Source organism: Urocampus carinirostris, chromosome 3 (assembly GCF_059441175.1).
Source record: "Urocampus carinirostris isolate Australia breed hairy pipefish chromosome 3, RoL_Ucar_1.0, whole genome shotgun sequence".
Classification (NCBI taxonomy): Eukaryota; Metazoa; Chordata; class Actinopteri; order Syngnathiformes; family Syngnathidae; genus Urocampus; species Urocampus carinirostris.
Window position 1 is genome coordinate 26,532,129 of NC_142351.1, and position 17,296 is coordinate 26,549,424.

Genomic DNA, 17,296 nt, shown 5'->3' on the forward strand with positions numbered 1-17,296 from the left:
GCACCTAAAGAAGTTTCTGTGTTCCAACATATCCACAAACCGGGTATTTTCGCATTAGAAATCAAGGTGAAAAACTCAAGACGTCTTAAAATGTTCTGATCAGGATCACTGAAACACCTCATGAGCCTTAAAACCTTGTTCTCTCACCCGATTCAAATTTGTGGCTGCAAACTACCAAGGCTCATGGCGACACAAAAGGCAGCTTTATGAATCTATAAAGCTGGAGTGTCCCTTTTATAGCAGAGCAAAGTGTAGTCATTCGTCAGAAAAAGACAACCAAGACCCCTGAGCTTTAGCTGGAATTTTGACATCACCAAAAACAACTAAATGTTTATCCGACCAGAAGCTGGGTAAACCCGATAACATGACATGCATCTGACTAGTTACATCAGCTGCTTCAAGAAGCAACAGGGCAAAACATTTATTTAGGAAGCATTCCCGGAGGTTGGCTTGTCAATTTATCAGTTCTAGGGATGGGGACATGAATACAGTGGGACCTCGGTTATCGCGGTTAATGGGGACCAAAACCACCCGTGAAAAGTGAAAATCCGCGAAGTAGCGGCGCCCCTTCGAAAAAAACTAACAAACCAAAAACAAAAAAAAAAAAAACATTTTTTTTTTTTTTAGATTCTTTTATTTTATCATTATAATTTTTAGGCCCGCGAAGCTTTGAACCCGCGAACGTCGAACCGCGAAGTAGCAAGGTCCCACTGTACTGGCCCCGGCCCTTCTAGGGGAGGGATTCAACAACTAGGACTGCCGTCACATACAGTATAAACCCAAAATTGAGTACACTCCTCACATTTCTGTAGAGATTTCATCATAATGTTTATTAAAACACCACTGAAGTAACATCGCTTTGACACAATGAAAAGTAGTGTGTGTAAAGCTTATAAAGCAGTGTAAATTTATATTTCAGACCAGAGGATATACTTCCAGTAAGTCATGGTTTTTGTTTACATACTTCTTTTCACTGTGTCAAAGCGATGTTTCTTCAGAGATGTTCAATTAAAGGTTGTAATGAAATCTCTTTGAGTTGTGTGTTCACTTTTGTGATTTACAGTACACACAGTGCTGTTCAAAATAATAGCAGTGCAATGTGACTAACCAGAATGCCCCTGGTTTTTAGTACATTAGTTATTGTTACATGACAGACAAGTTACCAGTAGGTGAAGTAGATTCTCAGAAAACAAACAAGACCCAGCATTCATAAAAGGCACGCTCTGGAGGCTGTGCAATCGGGCAAATAGTTCAAAGGGGTGTGTTAAAAAATAGTATTGTGGGAACCAATCTCTGAGTTTATCAATTTTGGGAAGGAAATAAAACAAAAATAGGTGTGAATCGGGTAGCGCCTATTAAAGGATGATGAAGCCAGCACAGGTTGAACATGCATTTGAGGAAAAAGGGTAGTTCAAGACACTGCCCCAAAGAATGGATTCTTTTATTATAAAGTTGACTGGAGAGGGAAGAACCTATACAAAGGTGCAAAAAATTGTTAGCTGTTCAGCTAAAATGATCTCCAATGCCTTAAAATGGGTAGAAAAGCCAGAGACATGTGGAATAAAACCGAAGACAACTATTAAAATGGACCAGAAAATGACCAGAATAGCAAAGGCTCAGCCAATGATCAAACACAGTCTTTAGTTACCTGTAAGTGTTGTGAGAGTTAGAAGACGTCTTTGTGAAGCAAATTTTTCAAGAGTCCCACGGAAAATCCCCTTGTTAAAAAAAAGCATGTGCAGAAGAGGTTACAATTTGCAAAGAACACATCAACTGGTCTAAAGAAAAATGGAAGAGCATTTTGTGGAATGAAGACAATAAAATTGTCCTTTTTTGGTCCAGGGGCCACAGACCGTGTGTGAGATGACCCCCAAACTCTGATTTCAAACCGCAGTACACGTTAAAGACAGTGAAATCATGGTGGTGTAAGTATCATGGTCTGGGCATGAAATAACAACTGAAAGGTGTATCAAGTTGGTTGACACTATGCCACACATATGCATACCTGTCAACCTCCACGGCTCCATGCCTGTACAAACCGTCGTATTTTCCCGTACAAAATACCAAATAATCGTACACCATATTTTTTTTTCGGAACGATGCATGATGGGAAACCCCCAGGCGGCAGACGCATGCGCACAGTAGCATCAAACCGCTCGCTTTGTTTGAAACGGAAAAAAACAATACCGAGATAGAGGCTTCCGCGGCGAATTCCTTTGACTTGATTGATTTGCCGTTTCGTATTAGTCGGTGTATACCGGATGGTACCCATCATTGACAAATTTGCGTTTTTCCGTACAGATTTCCTTGTACGTTATACTCGTCTTAAAATGCATAAAAAACGTACTTTGTACGGCAAAACCGTACAGGTATGCAGATGTGAAGCAGTTATTAAAAACTGTGGTCATGCAACTAAATATTAGGATTTACCTTTTTTGGAAATACAAAATAGTTTTGAGTTTGTACAGTCAACAGCAGACACTGCTATTTTTTTAACACACCCCTTTGTACTATTTGCTCAATTGCACAGCCTTTGGAGCGTGCATATTATGAATGCTGGGTCTTGATGGTTTTCTGAGAATCTTCTGCACCTACTGATAACTTGTTTGGCATGTAAAAATCAAAAATATACTAAAACCTAAGATATTCTGGTTAGTCACATTGTGCTGCTATTATTTTGAACAGCACTGTACCTGTTGAATATTCTTTCTAAATGAGAATAAGTAATTAAAAGTTAGGGAAAATGTAGCATTGGGAAACAGCATATGCCTTGTTGATATTTTTGTTTCAAAAAGACAACATGTATCAGTACTTTTGTAGTAGTACCACTTTGAGCTGCGAACTAGTTGTGACCTATCTAAAAACGTTGTTTAGCCATCATGGAAAACATGTTTGGGAGGGTTACTTTAAAAAAAATATTCTATTACAGTTACTAGTTACCTCTTGAAAAAGGGGTTTAGTAACGTAATTAGAATATCATAATGTTAAAGTAATGTAACTTGATTACTTTCAAATGCTTTTGGATTACGCCAATATCAAATATGCTAATAAAAGACAAAACAAACTAAATATAAATACAATTACAAAAGTTTGTGAAACCCATGGGGGGGGGGGGGATTTTTTAAGGGTTATTGTTCTATCTTCTTTATTCATTATCCATTATGTTATCGGTCAGTTCATAATACGCTACAGAGCCTACTCTTACTCTCAGCCAAAAGGCCAAGCTAAGGTCCTAGCCTTAAAGCCTTGCTGCGATCATTGCGAATGCACCGTGCCCGGAGGTACTGCAATACCGGGCCGATGTGTGGAGTGGACAGAGCAAGCTCTTATTCCATCTCCGGATTGCAAAAATCAACTACATGTCGAAGGCCTGCACTGTCACAGGCGTCTGGGCATAAAGTACTCAGATTAACATGGGCATAAAGTACTCAGATGAACAACCCGACCAACACATGCCAGGAAGATTAAAGTGGTTCTGTAAAATTATGTTGGCCACACAAATTATTGAACTTCAGGAACTTTAACTTAAGGGTGTACTCACTTAACCAGGGGTTTAGCTGCTAGTCTTATTTTTTTTAAGGAGAAAATGTGAGGTGTGTACCAATAGTCATTTTTGTGACATAATAATAATAATAATAATAATAATAAATTCCTTGTATTGTCATTCTGTGTAACAATGTACACAGAACGAAATGTCGATTGCATCTGACCCGATGCAGCCGCAGCCAAGAGAGGGCGCCGCCGACCACTTTTTAAGTCTTAGGAATGACTCGGCCGGGGCGCGAACCCGAACCTCCCAGTCTCAAAGCGGGCGCCTTACCATCTAGGCTACTGAGCTGGTATACTATAAGTTCTAGAACAAATCAGAGCCGGAAACGGATATGATAAGGAGGGATACAAATTTTGTGGCACTAGGGACAAGCAAATACATCAACTATTTGGGGAAAAATAGTTTTCTTAAATACTTAAAGGACAGTGTGTTTCATTTACGGTAGTTGTATTTTTGAAGTGTTTATGTAGTATTTAGGTAGTAAATGTTTTTAGAGTATTTCTATAGTAGTATTTTGATAGTATTTTTACAATATTTTCTTAGTTTTTCAGTGATATTTTTGTACTATTACTGTAGTAATATTTTTAGTATTTCAGTACTATTCCTGTAGTAGTTTTTGTTGTATTTCTGTAGTATTACTGTGGTTGTGTTTTGTAGTGTTTCTGTAGTATTTTGTAGTATTTAAGTCAAGTCATGTTTATTTGTATAGCCCCTTGATCACAAGGAGTCTCAAAGGGCTGCACAGACCACAGATTATTGTAAACTATAGACTATACAATCCCCGGATTTGAAACCCACATGAGGGCAAGGAAAAACTGAAAACCTCAACACAAGGAAAATGAACAAATATTTATGTAGTAGTAATTTTGTAGTATTTATTTTGTGTTATTGTAAAAAAATGTAGTGTTTCAGTTGTAGTATATTTGTAGTATTCCTGTATTTTCTGGGGTATTTATTTCCTTTTTGTAGTGTTTCTGTAGTAGTATTTCTGTTGTATTTTGTAGTATGACACATGTGTTTTTAGTATTTCTGTAGATGTATTTTTGTAGCATTTCACATGGAGTATTACTGCACGATTTTGTAGTGTTTCTGTAGAATGTTTGTAGTGTGATATAATATCACCTTTTTCCGATTGTTGCCCCACGCCCCTGTCCCGCAACGTATTTGTCACGTGACACCTGAGCACTTCACTGTTGGTATTAGTGTAAACGTCAACCGTCACGCTTCTCGAACCATTTGAGACGCGACTGAGGCACATTGGCGGTGCGTGTGCGCCACACGTGCACGGGCGAGTGCGCGTGCACGCATGCCACTCCTGTGGAAGATTGTCCCAAAAGTGTGACGCAGCACGAAAACCTAGCACAGCAAAACAGACTGACTTGAAGATGCAGGAGCATCTGAGGTCCGGGTTCAGTACCCAGTTTCTGTTAAGTCCAAATGTCAATCGTCTGAGGGTGTGTGCGCCCAGGGCGCAGATTGCGTGACTTGGTGGAACTTTCCCGATTTTCGCCTGATCTCCTGCGGATGCGAAACAAGATGCATCTGTTTAGGAGTTATAATTATCAAGTGTTCCCGGACCGCGGCTCTTTGGACACGCCGACCATACGCGGCATCAGTTGGGTATGTGTGTTCACATTTTATTGCATTATTGAATGGTGCACGTGAAATGGACACAAGTTTCACGCACATATTATTTCCTGCAAGTCATCGGCTAACACAGAGGTTTTGACCTCAATTTTCTTGGGGGTCGCAATGGTCTGGGTGAGGTGGGGCCAAATTAAGTTTTCCAAAACAAAATGTCTGATTAAAACTTCCACTGCCATCGTTTATCGCGGGGGCTAGGTTCCAAAATGAAGATATGTACACTTTTGGTTTCTGCCCTTTGAGATTTGATCTGCAACCTCAGTGGAACTGAAATCTAGGCTTAAAATACATTCATATTCTATAGCTTATAAATGCCCTAGATTCAATGTTGATATTGTTTGTATGTGTATTGTTTGTTAATGCTACATCAATCGCAACCTGGTCATCCTGTTTGTTTTATCTTTTATTTTGTATTTTGTATTATGCTTTGATTAAAAAATGTTTTAATTGTTTTAATGCATCATCCATTGCAGCCTGATCACCCTTGAAGGGGGATTACCTGTGTCAAGGTTTCTTCATTTTCCTCTTGCTGAGATTTTTAAAATTTTCCTTGCCCTCATGTAGGTTTTAGTCAGATGGTGTAATAATGGTCTGTAGTCTGTAATAGTCTGTGGTCTGTGCAGCCCTTTGAACTCCTTGTGATTACAAATAAACATAACTTGTTTTTTATAATGATTATACAATTTAATACTCTACAATGCATTGAAATAAAAAAACAAAACCCTGTGGCAGGCTCAAGCATCCGTTAAATGAATAAGGGTACTGAATACTGTAAATATTTATTTTTTAACGTCCAATAACTACTATCTTTGGGACTGTTTTGCCTAGGGATGTCAAAGTTAGTTTGGCTCTGGGGCCAGGTCCAGACTTTCTGTTCTGAAGCTGGGCAAACCAGTAAAAAAATGTCAACTGCAAATTTTAGGCTTTGTTTTTCAGTGTTACGCTTCATCATTCAGCCTAGAGATGTAACCGCCCCTATACTTTGTATTTTAATGAAGGATGACAAGGAATCTTTTCTAAACAGCACATTTAGTCACAATGGGGATTTCTTTCATGTTTTGCATTGGATTTATTAACTAGTACATTCAAACATTTGAGTGACTGCAGTTTTACACCTGAACCAACTCACCAAACAAACTCAACACTCCCCTTTAGTACCCGGAGAGAGCATTTGGTTTCTATTTATTTAAGACATTTTTTTTTTACAACTTTTGTTAAAAAGTACCTAAAGACTCACTTTTTTATTGACATACTCAGAAATGCATGGCTGGCAGTATTAAATAATCAAATTTAGCCCATCAGAATGCAGCACTCAATGCATGATGCAAATCCAAGAAATAGCAAACAGGTGAAAAGTAAACCGCGTTTTAACGAGGGATCACTGTAACTTAAGAATAAGTTATAAAAATAAAGTATACAGCACTACAATAAGGTAGCAAAAAAGTCAGTAATAAATACATACAACAATAATCAAACAAACAAGTGAATAATTAAGTTATATCGTACAAAAAAAACAATGTTTTTTGGGGTTGTTTTTCAAATGGTAAATATACTGTTGTATTTTGTAGTTGTCTCTAACAAAATAACCGTGTTTTCGTTTTTAACAAATAAAAATCCTTCTTTCATGGTATTTCTAGCAAAATTTAGGACAGAAATTACTCGAGGTTGCTTTGTATTAAACGGTTTTGGGGATTATTCTAAACCATGTAAGCGTTTTTTTTGTTCAACTCAACCTGGAACTTTGTGTTGGATAAACCATGTAATGGAGCAGCCTAATCTTCACCCATATGAGTTCTTTTTGACCCCACAGGTTGAAGAATGTGTAAACCCAAATGTCCAAATGTGTAAATCCCAATAAAAAACACTTGGTGCATGCCTATCATGTTCTCTCCTACAACGGTGAAAACATCCTCCTTCATGCTAGTCTCGTAAAATACCAAAAAGAAGGCAAACCACCAATTTTCCCAATTCGGCTACGCTTGCCCTGGCCATGAAAACAGTTCAGGAGATATCGTAACTATTACATCCCAATCAGGCCTGTCACTATGAGCAGGCCATAAGGGTTCTTACGCTGACCAGACAACCCCCCCCCCAAGTCTTAAAACAAGTGTCACAACCTTGTGTTGTACATATGTTTACATATTCGGTGAATAAACAAAACCAGCTAGAAGGACACAAACTTGTCAACCTAAATGTAGTCATCAAGTCCTATTCTTTTCTGTGATATTTTGAGATACAATATTTGTGCCACCATTTGGGTGGATACCTAAAGGAAAGTATTGGAAATTATTTTCTTACATTCCCGTTTATAAATAGAGTATTGTGCATTGTTCACCTTCAACACGACTCCTTTTCTTGGAAAAGCCTGTACAAGTGTGTACAGAAGGAAAAATGTCATTTCCTGGTCACTCTAACCAGATGTGTGGCTTGTCTCTGGCTTTTAATGTAAATCTCAATTATTTTCCCTCCCAGTATCTTTTATGTAACAATTTGTTCTACATAGTGCTGATCCGAAGTGTCGCATTTTGTGTCTCAAAGTAATCTTAAATAATAAATTGAGCAAGAAAAGTCAACACTAAGCAAGTCCTCATTAGTAGCCCACAAGTCAAAAGTCCGGCCTGAGAAAGTAAAAAAACAAAAAAGAACAATACCGGACTACTACAATATATGCAAAGAGCCAGCTCAGCGTCACGACACGCCAATGTTTCTATATAAATGTCAATAAGTGACTTTAAGGAGTTATTCTTAAAAAGCACAACATTTGGGGGGGATATTTTGTTTTCAAGTCACATCTATCTGTATGTGTAGCTAGAAATTTTCAATGCAACTGTAATGCTTGTGACTTCGATCAGTAAAAAGGTGAGAGTTAAACTACATTTAGGAGAAGTTATTTATTTTCACTGTTTAGGATCCACGGATCCCCTAACCGCATGGGTCATCGAGGTACCAATGAGGATGTTACTCTGGACAACTTTCTCCGTTGTTGACGGCTCCTGGCCTGTTTTTGGGTTGTTGGAAAGTTGGCACCAGTCCATTCCTCAATGTTGTCGGCCCAGTTGTGTTTCGGTCTTCCTCTCCTCCTGTCCCCTTGGACTGTCCCCTGGAGAATTACATTGGCCAACCCTGATGATCTTGTAATGTGACCAAACCACAGAAGTTTCCATCTGCCAACAGTTGACAAAAGTTCTGCATAGGGTCCAATTTGATGGTGTTGAGTCTGATCTTTGATTGTACTGCTATGCTTTTGTCCTTCCTTATGGGTTTAACTCTGGCAAGTGCGGCTGTGAATTTAGCTTTCCTGGCCACTATTCCTGGTTCTGACCCCTTCTTCTGGTATAATATCTACGAGATATTTAAATTAGGTGACAGGTTCTAGCTCTCTGTGGTTGATGGTAATGTTTGTGGTGATACCTTGGGGATTGTTGCTCATTACTTTAGTTGTTTCTGTGCTAATTTCTATCCCATACTGGCTTGACGCTTTGTCCAGGCGATTCAGTTACATTTATGAATTCCATCAGACGTATGAGGGGAGACGTGGGTAATGAGTTAAATTTACTCTGTTACATTTACTTGAGTACGTCTTGAGACATTTTTACTTCTGGGAGTATTTATAAATCACCATAATTTTTACTTGAGTAGATTTTCGAGGAACAAACTTACTCCGTTACATTAGACTACGTTGAATCTGTTACTTTAATCCCCTCCAAGTAAATAGGGATCTGTCTGTCTCAAATCAAGTCATGTTTATTTGTATTGCCCTTAATGACAAGGAGTCTTAAAGGGCTGCACAGACCACAGATTATTACAAACTACCGACTATCATTACACCATCTCAGTGGCAAACCGTGCAGTTTACACCTCCAGCACCCCTGCGACTCTACTGAGGATAAGCGGTGCAAATAATGGATGGATGGATGGAAGTTATTTGGTTTTAAGAACCTGTTAATAGTAACTTCAAGGTATTCTACTTGCTGATGCCAGCTTCTGGCTCAACTCCTCATTGCTTTTTGGTGCGTGTGCATGTATTTGAAATTCCTCATAAATCCTTTTGGGGATTGGGTTGGCATTGAGACTGTACTTGTAACAGTCATTTTATTACTTTCATCATTTTCATCCTGGAATAGAAGAAAACCACAACCACGCTCCTGATATTACAAACACCTACTCAGGTTGTGTGCCATTGATTTGTGAGTATTTCCCCCAACTCCATATAATGTGGTTTTCACTATTAATATTACTACAAGAAATAGGTTGATTGATTGAAAAAATAAATGTAGTCTTCAAATTTAACACATAGACATCACAGAACATACAATTGATTCAGTTCCATAGCTTTTACACATACCTATGTGTGCTGACTTGCCAGACAAAATTTTGTGAAAATACACTTATACTTTGGCATCAGGTGTTCGTTTCTTGTCTGACCTCCTTATTGTGATTTGCTAAATTTCTTTCCTGCAGTCCTGTCCTGTAGAACGCATAACGGACTAAATACTTAACATTCTCCTGATCATATCTGTGTGTCCATTGGGGTCAAACAGGTTTTGCTGCATTTCTTGCATATGGCCCTTTTCATCATTTGATCCAGGTCGTCACAAGAAATACTTGCTACCATGAAATGAAAGTATGCATCATAGCTTGTTACCACCTTTTTAAATATATTTTCCAAGTGCAAACAAGGATCAATGACCATTAGACAAGCATCCGTACCAACGAGTGCATCATGAGGAAATACAAAAGTACGCATGGAATAGACATTTTTATATCAGACATGATACAATTTGTACTCATCAAACTGTTGAAATTGTTTGCCTTAAGTCACACATCTTCACTATAGTGCACATTTCTGACCTGAATTATTTTCTTTTCTGGTTCCCTGATCGAAAAAGCTGCAGTGGCCTGAATGAAGTAAACATCGCTCCTTGGAAGCAGGGAGATGTAATTTAAAATACAAATAATAAAAAAAAAAAAAATCAAGAAAATGCAACACACACATACTGAGTTGTTAATCACACATAACTGATGATATAAAATAATCTCGATGCATAAAAGACTCAAATATATCTTTAAATGGCTGATAAAAAAACAAAAAAACAAAATGTGATTGTAAATTCTAAACTGCTCCTTGTGAGAAATTGGATTTCAAATTGCTACTGTTAGGCCAAAATATTAAATTGAACACTCCCTTCTATGCAAAATGTCACACATTGAAAAAAATAAAAATCTTTCCCCAGGTCACTCTGCTTATTTTAAAGAGACATTAGGATTCGGGCGCCACCAGGCTGTACTTGTCTAGTGGGTAAGGGATTTAGGCACCCATCCACCCAGAAGTTAAAAAAAACTTCATTCGTTAAAAAAAATCAAGATTGATTCAAATAATAAGCAAATATACATAACTATCACAGAAACATCCATTTTTAAAAAACGTTCAATTTTGCATAAATGTCTGCCATCTTGCTGCTACAGATACCCAAAACTTTCCAAAATGCTGGGCGAAAAAAAAGAAAAATGTTGCAGTTGGGTCACTTTAAATTTCTTTAGTTATTGTTCTTCTTTATGCTTTTTATAACTTGTTTTCAGTTGCACCACACAATACAGCAACATTATTAGTCAAATAGTACACTACACACTGTTCCTTTTATGTATGCTATTTTTTCCTTTTCTTCCCCCTTAAATTATTCATATTTTTGGGGAGTTTAATCTGAAAAGTGGCCGTATTTATTAGAGTATAATAATATAATATAATAATAATTTCCTTGTATTGTCATTCTGTGTAACAATGTACACAGAACGAAATGTCGATTGCACCTGACCCGTTGTAGCGAGCCGATGCAGCCGCAGCCAACAGAGGGCGCCGCCGACCACTTTTTAAGTCTTAGGAATGACTCGGCCGGGGCGCGAACCACCGACCTCCCAGTCTCAAAGCGGGCGCCTTCCCATCTAGGCTAACGCCCACCCTTTTTTTCCTAAAAACTCCAGTCAGTCAAATGTTATGAAATAGGCCTAGAGTGACACACTAGGACGCATTAAGGCAGTACTTTGCAGTATTTGGGGCCCACGCACAACAACACTGCCGCTGGGGCATACCATTGCACAATGGGGGTTCCCATTCCCTTAAACTCCCTCGCCTCAACGTTTGGCACAGTTCTTAGTTTGAGCAGCGAAAAAGTTAAACCAAATTACAACCAAATTTGAATAAAAAAAAACAGTGATGCGTATTATTCATGTGTGCATGCTATAATTATTGAATAAATACAGTATCTTATAGGTCTTGAAAAGAGGAAAATATTAGATTGATTTAGGACTTTAATGGGACACTGTGTAATATTTGACCTCCAGTGCGTCTGAAAACGAGTGTTGCAAAGCACAAAGAAGAATACAAATAATGGAGACCCAAAAGTGACCAAGCCGTAAAACTTTTCTTCCCCATTTTATTGCTCGGCCTTTTACAAGCTTATTTGTTTTTGGGGTTAAAAATCACGTCAGCTCTCTCTAGATAAGCTTCGTGTTATGTGAAATAGATACAAATTTATTGACGTACGAGTATTTAAATAAAACGTTCGGTTTATATCATGTTACATTTTTTTTTCTTTATTATTCTTAAAAATGTTTTAATGAATGAAATTTTTTACCACTAGAAGGGGGTAATTAATACACAATGTCCCTTATTGTGATCTTAAAAAAGCTGGAACATGGTCTATTTTTTTATTCAGTCAATTATTTTTTGTTCAGTTTCCAACACTTACATAATTCTTTTTGCGTGGTGTTTGATGTGCTGTTCTGAAATGTTAACACAGTACATCAACAATAATAATAAAAACATGACTCCATTCTCTTAATCTCATAGACTCCACTTCCTGAAGCGCTGGACTCAAAGGACACAATGAAGCAGGTGTGTGGTTCTCTAGTTGTCAACAGTCCGTCTTTCCCTCCTGCAAGAAATCTTTTGCATTTCCATCCCCTTATTGCTCTGAACTTGTTCTTCTGTCGATTTTTGATATTCTTTGTCTTAAAAAGCACATTCCAGGCGAGGCAGGCAGTCACAGCGAGGCTAAAGGGCACTTGAGTGCTCACACTAAATTGACACTCTTCGTCAACTCAGGCTTTGCCGTTTGGCTAGCTTTAACAAAGTGGTAAGAAAATAAGCGACACACTGACAAACAGGGTTTGGCACACTTACTAAATGGTAATAGTAAGAAGTATTTGGAGGGGAAAATGGATTGACCAAATTTTATGTAATTTTTGTCATCGAACACGTTATTTAAAATGGGGTAAAATAATTCTAATATTAAGACTTTGATGTCATTCTTTAACTTAATGCGAACATGGGATTACTAAAAATAATTGTTTTTTGAGAAAAAGGCTAAAAACTGTTGAATTTTGAAAACAGTAGTTGCACTAAATCAGTCTTATTTTTTTAAAATCAAAAAGTAATTTCTATTAGTACGGCATAAGAAGTTCGTCAAAACAACTTTTAGCAAATAATAATTTAATTTTCTTACGGTTTACAGATATCTCATGCGATAATTGCCTTACCAACATCTGATGATCTATTTTGTGTGTGTTTTTAAGTCCCTCCGGGTGCTCAGTGTATCTGATTTGAGACCATTCATCATAGCATCATTGCGGTTTTTTTCATAAATATCTATGTGTGGGTGTCGGGCATGAAGAATTTGTCGGAAACATTAACAAGAAAAATACTGGATTTCAAAATGATATAGTATGCGATACTGGCCTTACAGTATATTGTCCATTTTCGCTTACTAGGTATGTAGTTAATTAAGGCTATCGTCACATGCCAACAGTTAAAAGATAGAAATTGGGATATTAATAATTCCAGTATCGAAAAATTTATGATAATATAAAAACTGAGACGCTCCCCCTACCTCCTATACGTAAAAAAAAACAAACAAAAAAAAAACGTAGTGACATTTTCGCATAAAAATAATGATTTGCTTTTCCAGTTTTGTTTTTTTACTGTAATGTTTTCAAATTTACATTGCCCCTAATTGACATTACATCATATAGTTTGGATAGCAATTCAGCTGTTGAACATGAAAATGCAGCTTACTGCTTTACACAAAAAAAAAAAAAAATACATCTATTGTTAAGAGTTTAACTGGGCATTAACAACCAAAGTATAAAAAGTAGTGGTGACTTATAAGTTTATAGTTAATTAGAAACTCAAAATAAAGAAAAAAGGCATTGAATGAATTGAGGAGCACAAGTAAGACTGTACAGAAATCCTCATGAAAAGATAATTCCAAGCTGATTTAAATGTCCTCCCCTGAGCCCTTTCTTTTTATTAAAAATCCAAGGTTACAAAAAGTAGATCAGACTGGGTGTTGAATCAAACAGCAGCAACATTATTGGCCAACAGTGACAATGAGTAAACAGTGCATAATAGTCAAAATAGTAAATAACCCTGACATCCTATGCAAACTCCTTCGCAGTTGTCCAATATTGAAAATAGAAACAAAATAAAAATAAAAACAATGACATCATGGCTGTAAACAAAGCCCAGACTGTGGCATGTGAATACCCTCTTTTTGTGACCAGTCTAAAAGGTAGCACTCCGAGCAGTTACGAGAAAGTGTGCCATTCCTGTTCCGTTTTAATCCCCCCATCAAATCAGGCAGTGTTGACAGGGTGGGCGGAGTCATCCTGCCCTACAGCACTAATGACCGAAAGAATGCACACTGGACGCATGCTGTCGCAGAAGTGTAGAAAATTGGAATCTGGGTCCGAAATGGTTTCAAGCACGTGTGATGATACAAGTCGCTGCACGTCATAGTTGACATTAAAAATTAATAATGCCGTGTTTTGCAAATTGGCATGTTTCTAAAATGTACTTGTTCTCAAAACAAAATCCCTGAAATGTTAACTGGTAATAAACATTGCTGTTCAAAATAATTGCAGTGCAATGCCAAAGAAGTTACCGGGAGGTGCAGTAGATTCTCAGAAAACAAACAAGACCCAGCATTCATAATAGGCTTGCTCCGTAGGCTGTGCAATTGGGCGAACAGTTCAAAAGGGTGTGGTGAAAAAATAGCAGTGTGGCAACCAATCTGTGAGTTAATCAATGTAGGAGAAGAAAAAAACCCAAAACAGGTGTAATCAGGTGTGAATTGTGTGGTGCCTATTTATGGATGATGAAGCCAGCACAGGTTGAACATGCATTTGCCAAAATGGGTCGTTCAAGACACTGCTCCAAAGAATGAGGTTCTTTGATTAAAAAGTTAACTAGACAGGGTAGAACCTATAAAGATGTGCAAAAAAATGTTTACTATTCAGCTTCAATGATCTCCAATTCCTAAAAATGGGTATACAAACCAGAGATACGAAGAAGAAAAACGGAGAATAACCAGAATGGCAAAGGCTCAGCCAATGTTCAGCTCGACGATGATCAAACACAGTCTGCAGTTATCTGTAAGTCTTGTGACAGTTAGACGTCTGTGTGAAACAAATTTATTTTCAAAAATCCCACACAAAGTCCTTCTGTTATCAACTGGCCTAAAGAAAAATGGAGGTATATTATGTGAAAGTAAAATTGTCCTTTTTGGGACCAGGGCCACAGACCGTGTGTGAGACGGCCCCCAAACTCTGAATTCAAACCTCAGTACACATTGAAGACAGTGAAGCATGACGGTGCAAGTATCATGGTCTGAGCATGTTTTTCCTGCACTGGTGTTGGGCCCATTAATCGCATACCAGGGATCATGGTTCAGTTTGTGTATGTCAAGCTACTTGGACAAGGTTATATTGCCTTATGCTGAAGAGGACATGCCCTTGAAATGGGTGTTTGAATAAGACAATGACCCCAAACACACCAGTAGACAAGCAAAGTCTTGGTTCCAAACCAATAAAATCAAGGTAATGGAGTGGCCTGCCCAATCCCAATCCAATTGAGAATTTGTGGGGTGACATCAAAAATGCTGTTTATTAAGCAAAACCAAGAAATGTAAACGAATTGTGGAATGTTGTTAAGCAATCATAAGGTGAAATAACAACTGGAAGGTAAATGTCAAATGTAAATGGTCTGCATTTATATAGCGCTTTTCAAGTCAATGAAGACCTCCCAAAGTGCTTTTCAATGTGCTTTTAAATTTTTCCCTTTTACACACTAACTAACCGATAGCAGTGTCAGCCCTGCAAGGCAACTACCTGCTATCGGGGGCATTAGGGATTCAGCCCAAGGACACTTTGACATATAACACGGAGGAGCCGGGAATTGAACCTGCGACCTTTTGATCCCAACCAGAACCTGCTGAGCTAATGCCGCCCCAAGCTGGCACAATTTGTTTGACTCCATGCCACACAGATGTGAAGCAGCTATAAAAGATTTGGCCATGCAACTAAATATAATCCTACCTTTTTTGGGGGACAAATACAAAATAGTTTCAAGTTTGTACAGTCAAAAGCAATGCTGAATGCTTGGTCTTTTTTTCTATGAATCTATGGCACCTACTGGTAACTTGTTTGGCATCTAACAATAAAAAATATACTAAAACCTGAGATATTCTGGTAAGTCACATTGCACTGCTATATTTTTGAACAGCACTGCACCTTCCCTTAGGATATATTTATTCCAACTAACATGTTTGTTTACACTAGAATGGCTTAGCAGCTACTTGTCACTTTAGTTCGCTACAGTACGTTCATGCTGTTGCATCTGACGATAAAATAAACATAAACAATACTTTTTTTTTTTTTTTTTTTTCAAAATTTGGGTTGTATTGGATGCAAATTGGGGTCTCAACTGTTTTAAAGTTAAGATACATCTATACAAGCTTTAGGACCTCAATTTGTTGCTCAATAAAAAACAGGAACCATAACAGCATTTCAAAAACTGTCATAAACCTCACAATGGTTTACAGTGGCATTAGACACAATTGATTTTTCAAATATATGACGGTATCTTTTATAGGCTCCATCTCGCTCAAAAACGATATCTTGATTAATATTCTATTTGTATAATATGAGTTGAGTATTATCCGAATGTTTTAACCAGTAATATTGGAGGCCAATTTGAGAATGCTGCCAAATGAAGTTGATGTCATAAATGCTCAGACTTCAACTAATGTCCACTAACGGCTGTGCTTCAAAAACTGATTGGTCATTAGCTGAGTGTTTGTGGTTTCACCTTCCCTCGACACAAAGTCTAACATAGCCGCTACCAGAAATGGGTAAAGATGGGTGGATTTTGCTTTTTGACTTGTATTTTGCAATGGCAAATAGTGGCGGCCCAAAAGACTTGATATTGTTAGGAAATTGTTTGGGTGGAATTTCATTTTAAAAGTATATGGAAATGAATTTTTTTTCAGTGATGATCTGCAGATAAAATAGAGATGCCAGATTACACAACGTCTTTCATCATCTATCAAGAATGATTTGATCTTTCAGTACTCACCTTTTCCTTGTTGATTTCATCAGAATTCCGCTTGCTTGTGGTACCCTGTATGAAATCTGTCCAAAGCCTTTCAGAATCAACAGTGCTGGCATCTCAGCACTGTAAATGAATGGCACGTGTAGCTAAAAGATAGTTGCAAAAGCCAATCAGATCCCATGATGGCGACAGTAAGGCCAGCTAGAAGTCTCGTGTTGAACATGAGATGTCTACGTCTTGTGATTGGATACACACTTCAAGTGCAGGCAGCACTATGCAGATTAACCAAGCTACATAATAGCTTTTTTAAGCTTAGAAATGTTAAAAATTGTAACCCACTATGGGTTAAGGAGATTACAGCAAGTATTTGGTCACAGATATACTTGCAAAGCTATTTTCAAGACTGACCTTTCGGGAGAAGCAAAACCTTGTGGGGAGGCTTTTGTGTAGGTTTTCTCTAATCATGATGCCATAAATGATGGTATTTGGATGGATATTTGTTAAAGCCGGACTAAGTAGGACATCACCTAAGGCCTGGGTGTGAAATCGACGGAACGCTACTGGTGTATGGGTTAAACTCTTGTCAATAGTCTTGTAAATGATTTATCCTGATTGATCCCCACCAAAGAATCGATTTAAATTTGACTGTATCCCACATGAGTATGTTTATTACTCATTAAGATAATTATATATAAACCAGGGCCCTCAAAGTCACA

At 37.8% G+C, this 17,296-nt stretch overlaps 1 protein-coding gene and 1 pseudogene across 4 annotated transcripts in view; one reads left to right on the plus strand and one right to left on the minus strand.

Annotated features, from left to right (window-relative positions):
* Nucleotides 1-17,296, plus strand: part of rapgef3 (Rap guanine nucleotide exchange factor (GEF) 3) — a 64,337-nt gene that overhangs the window by 11,673 nt on the left and 35,368 nt on the right. For 2 of the 4 annotated variants that reach the window (XM_088331277.1, XM_088331278.1), the window contains exons 1-2: nt 4,773-5,170; nt 12,042-12,086. In XM_088331277.1, coding sequence (XP_088187403.1) covers nt 5,075-5,170; nt 12,042-12,086 — 141 coding nt within the window. In that variant the 5' untranslated portion in view covers nt 4,773-5,074. Of the gene's footprint in view, nt 1-4,772; nt 5,171-12,041; nt 12,087-17,296 lie in introns of those variants that run through there. The other 2 variants (XM_088331281.1, XM_088331279.1) reach the window with 2 other exon arrangements.
* LOC148369318 (U2 spliceosomal RNA) lies at nt 3,260-3,415 on the minus strand (annotated as a pseudogene).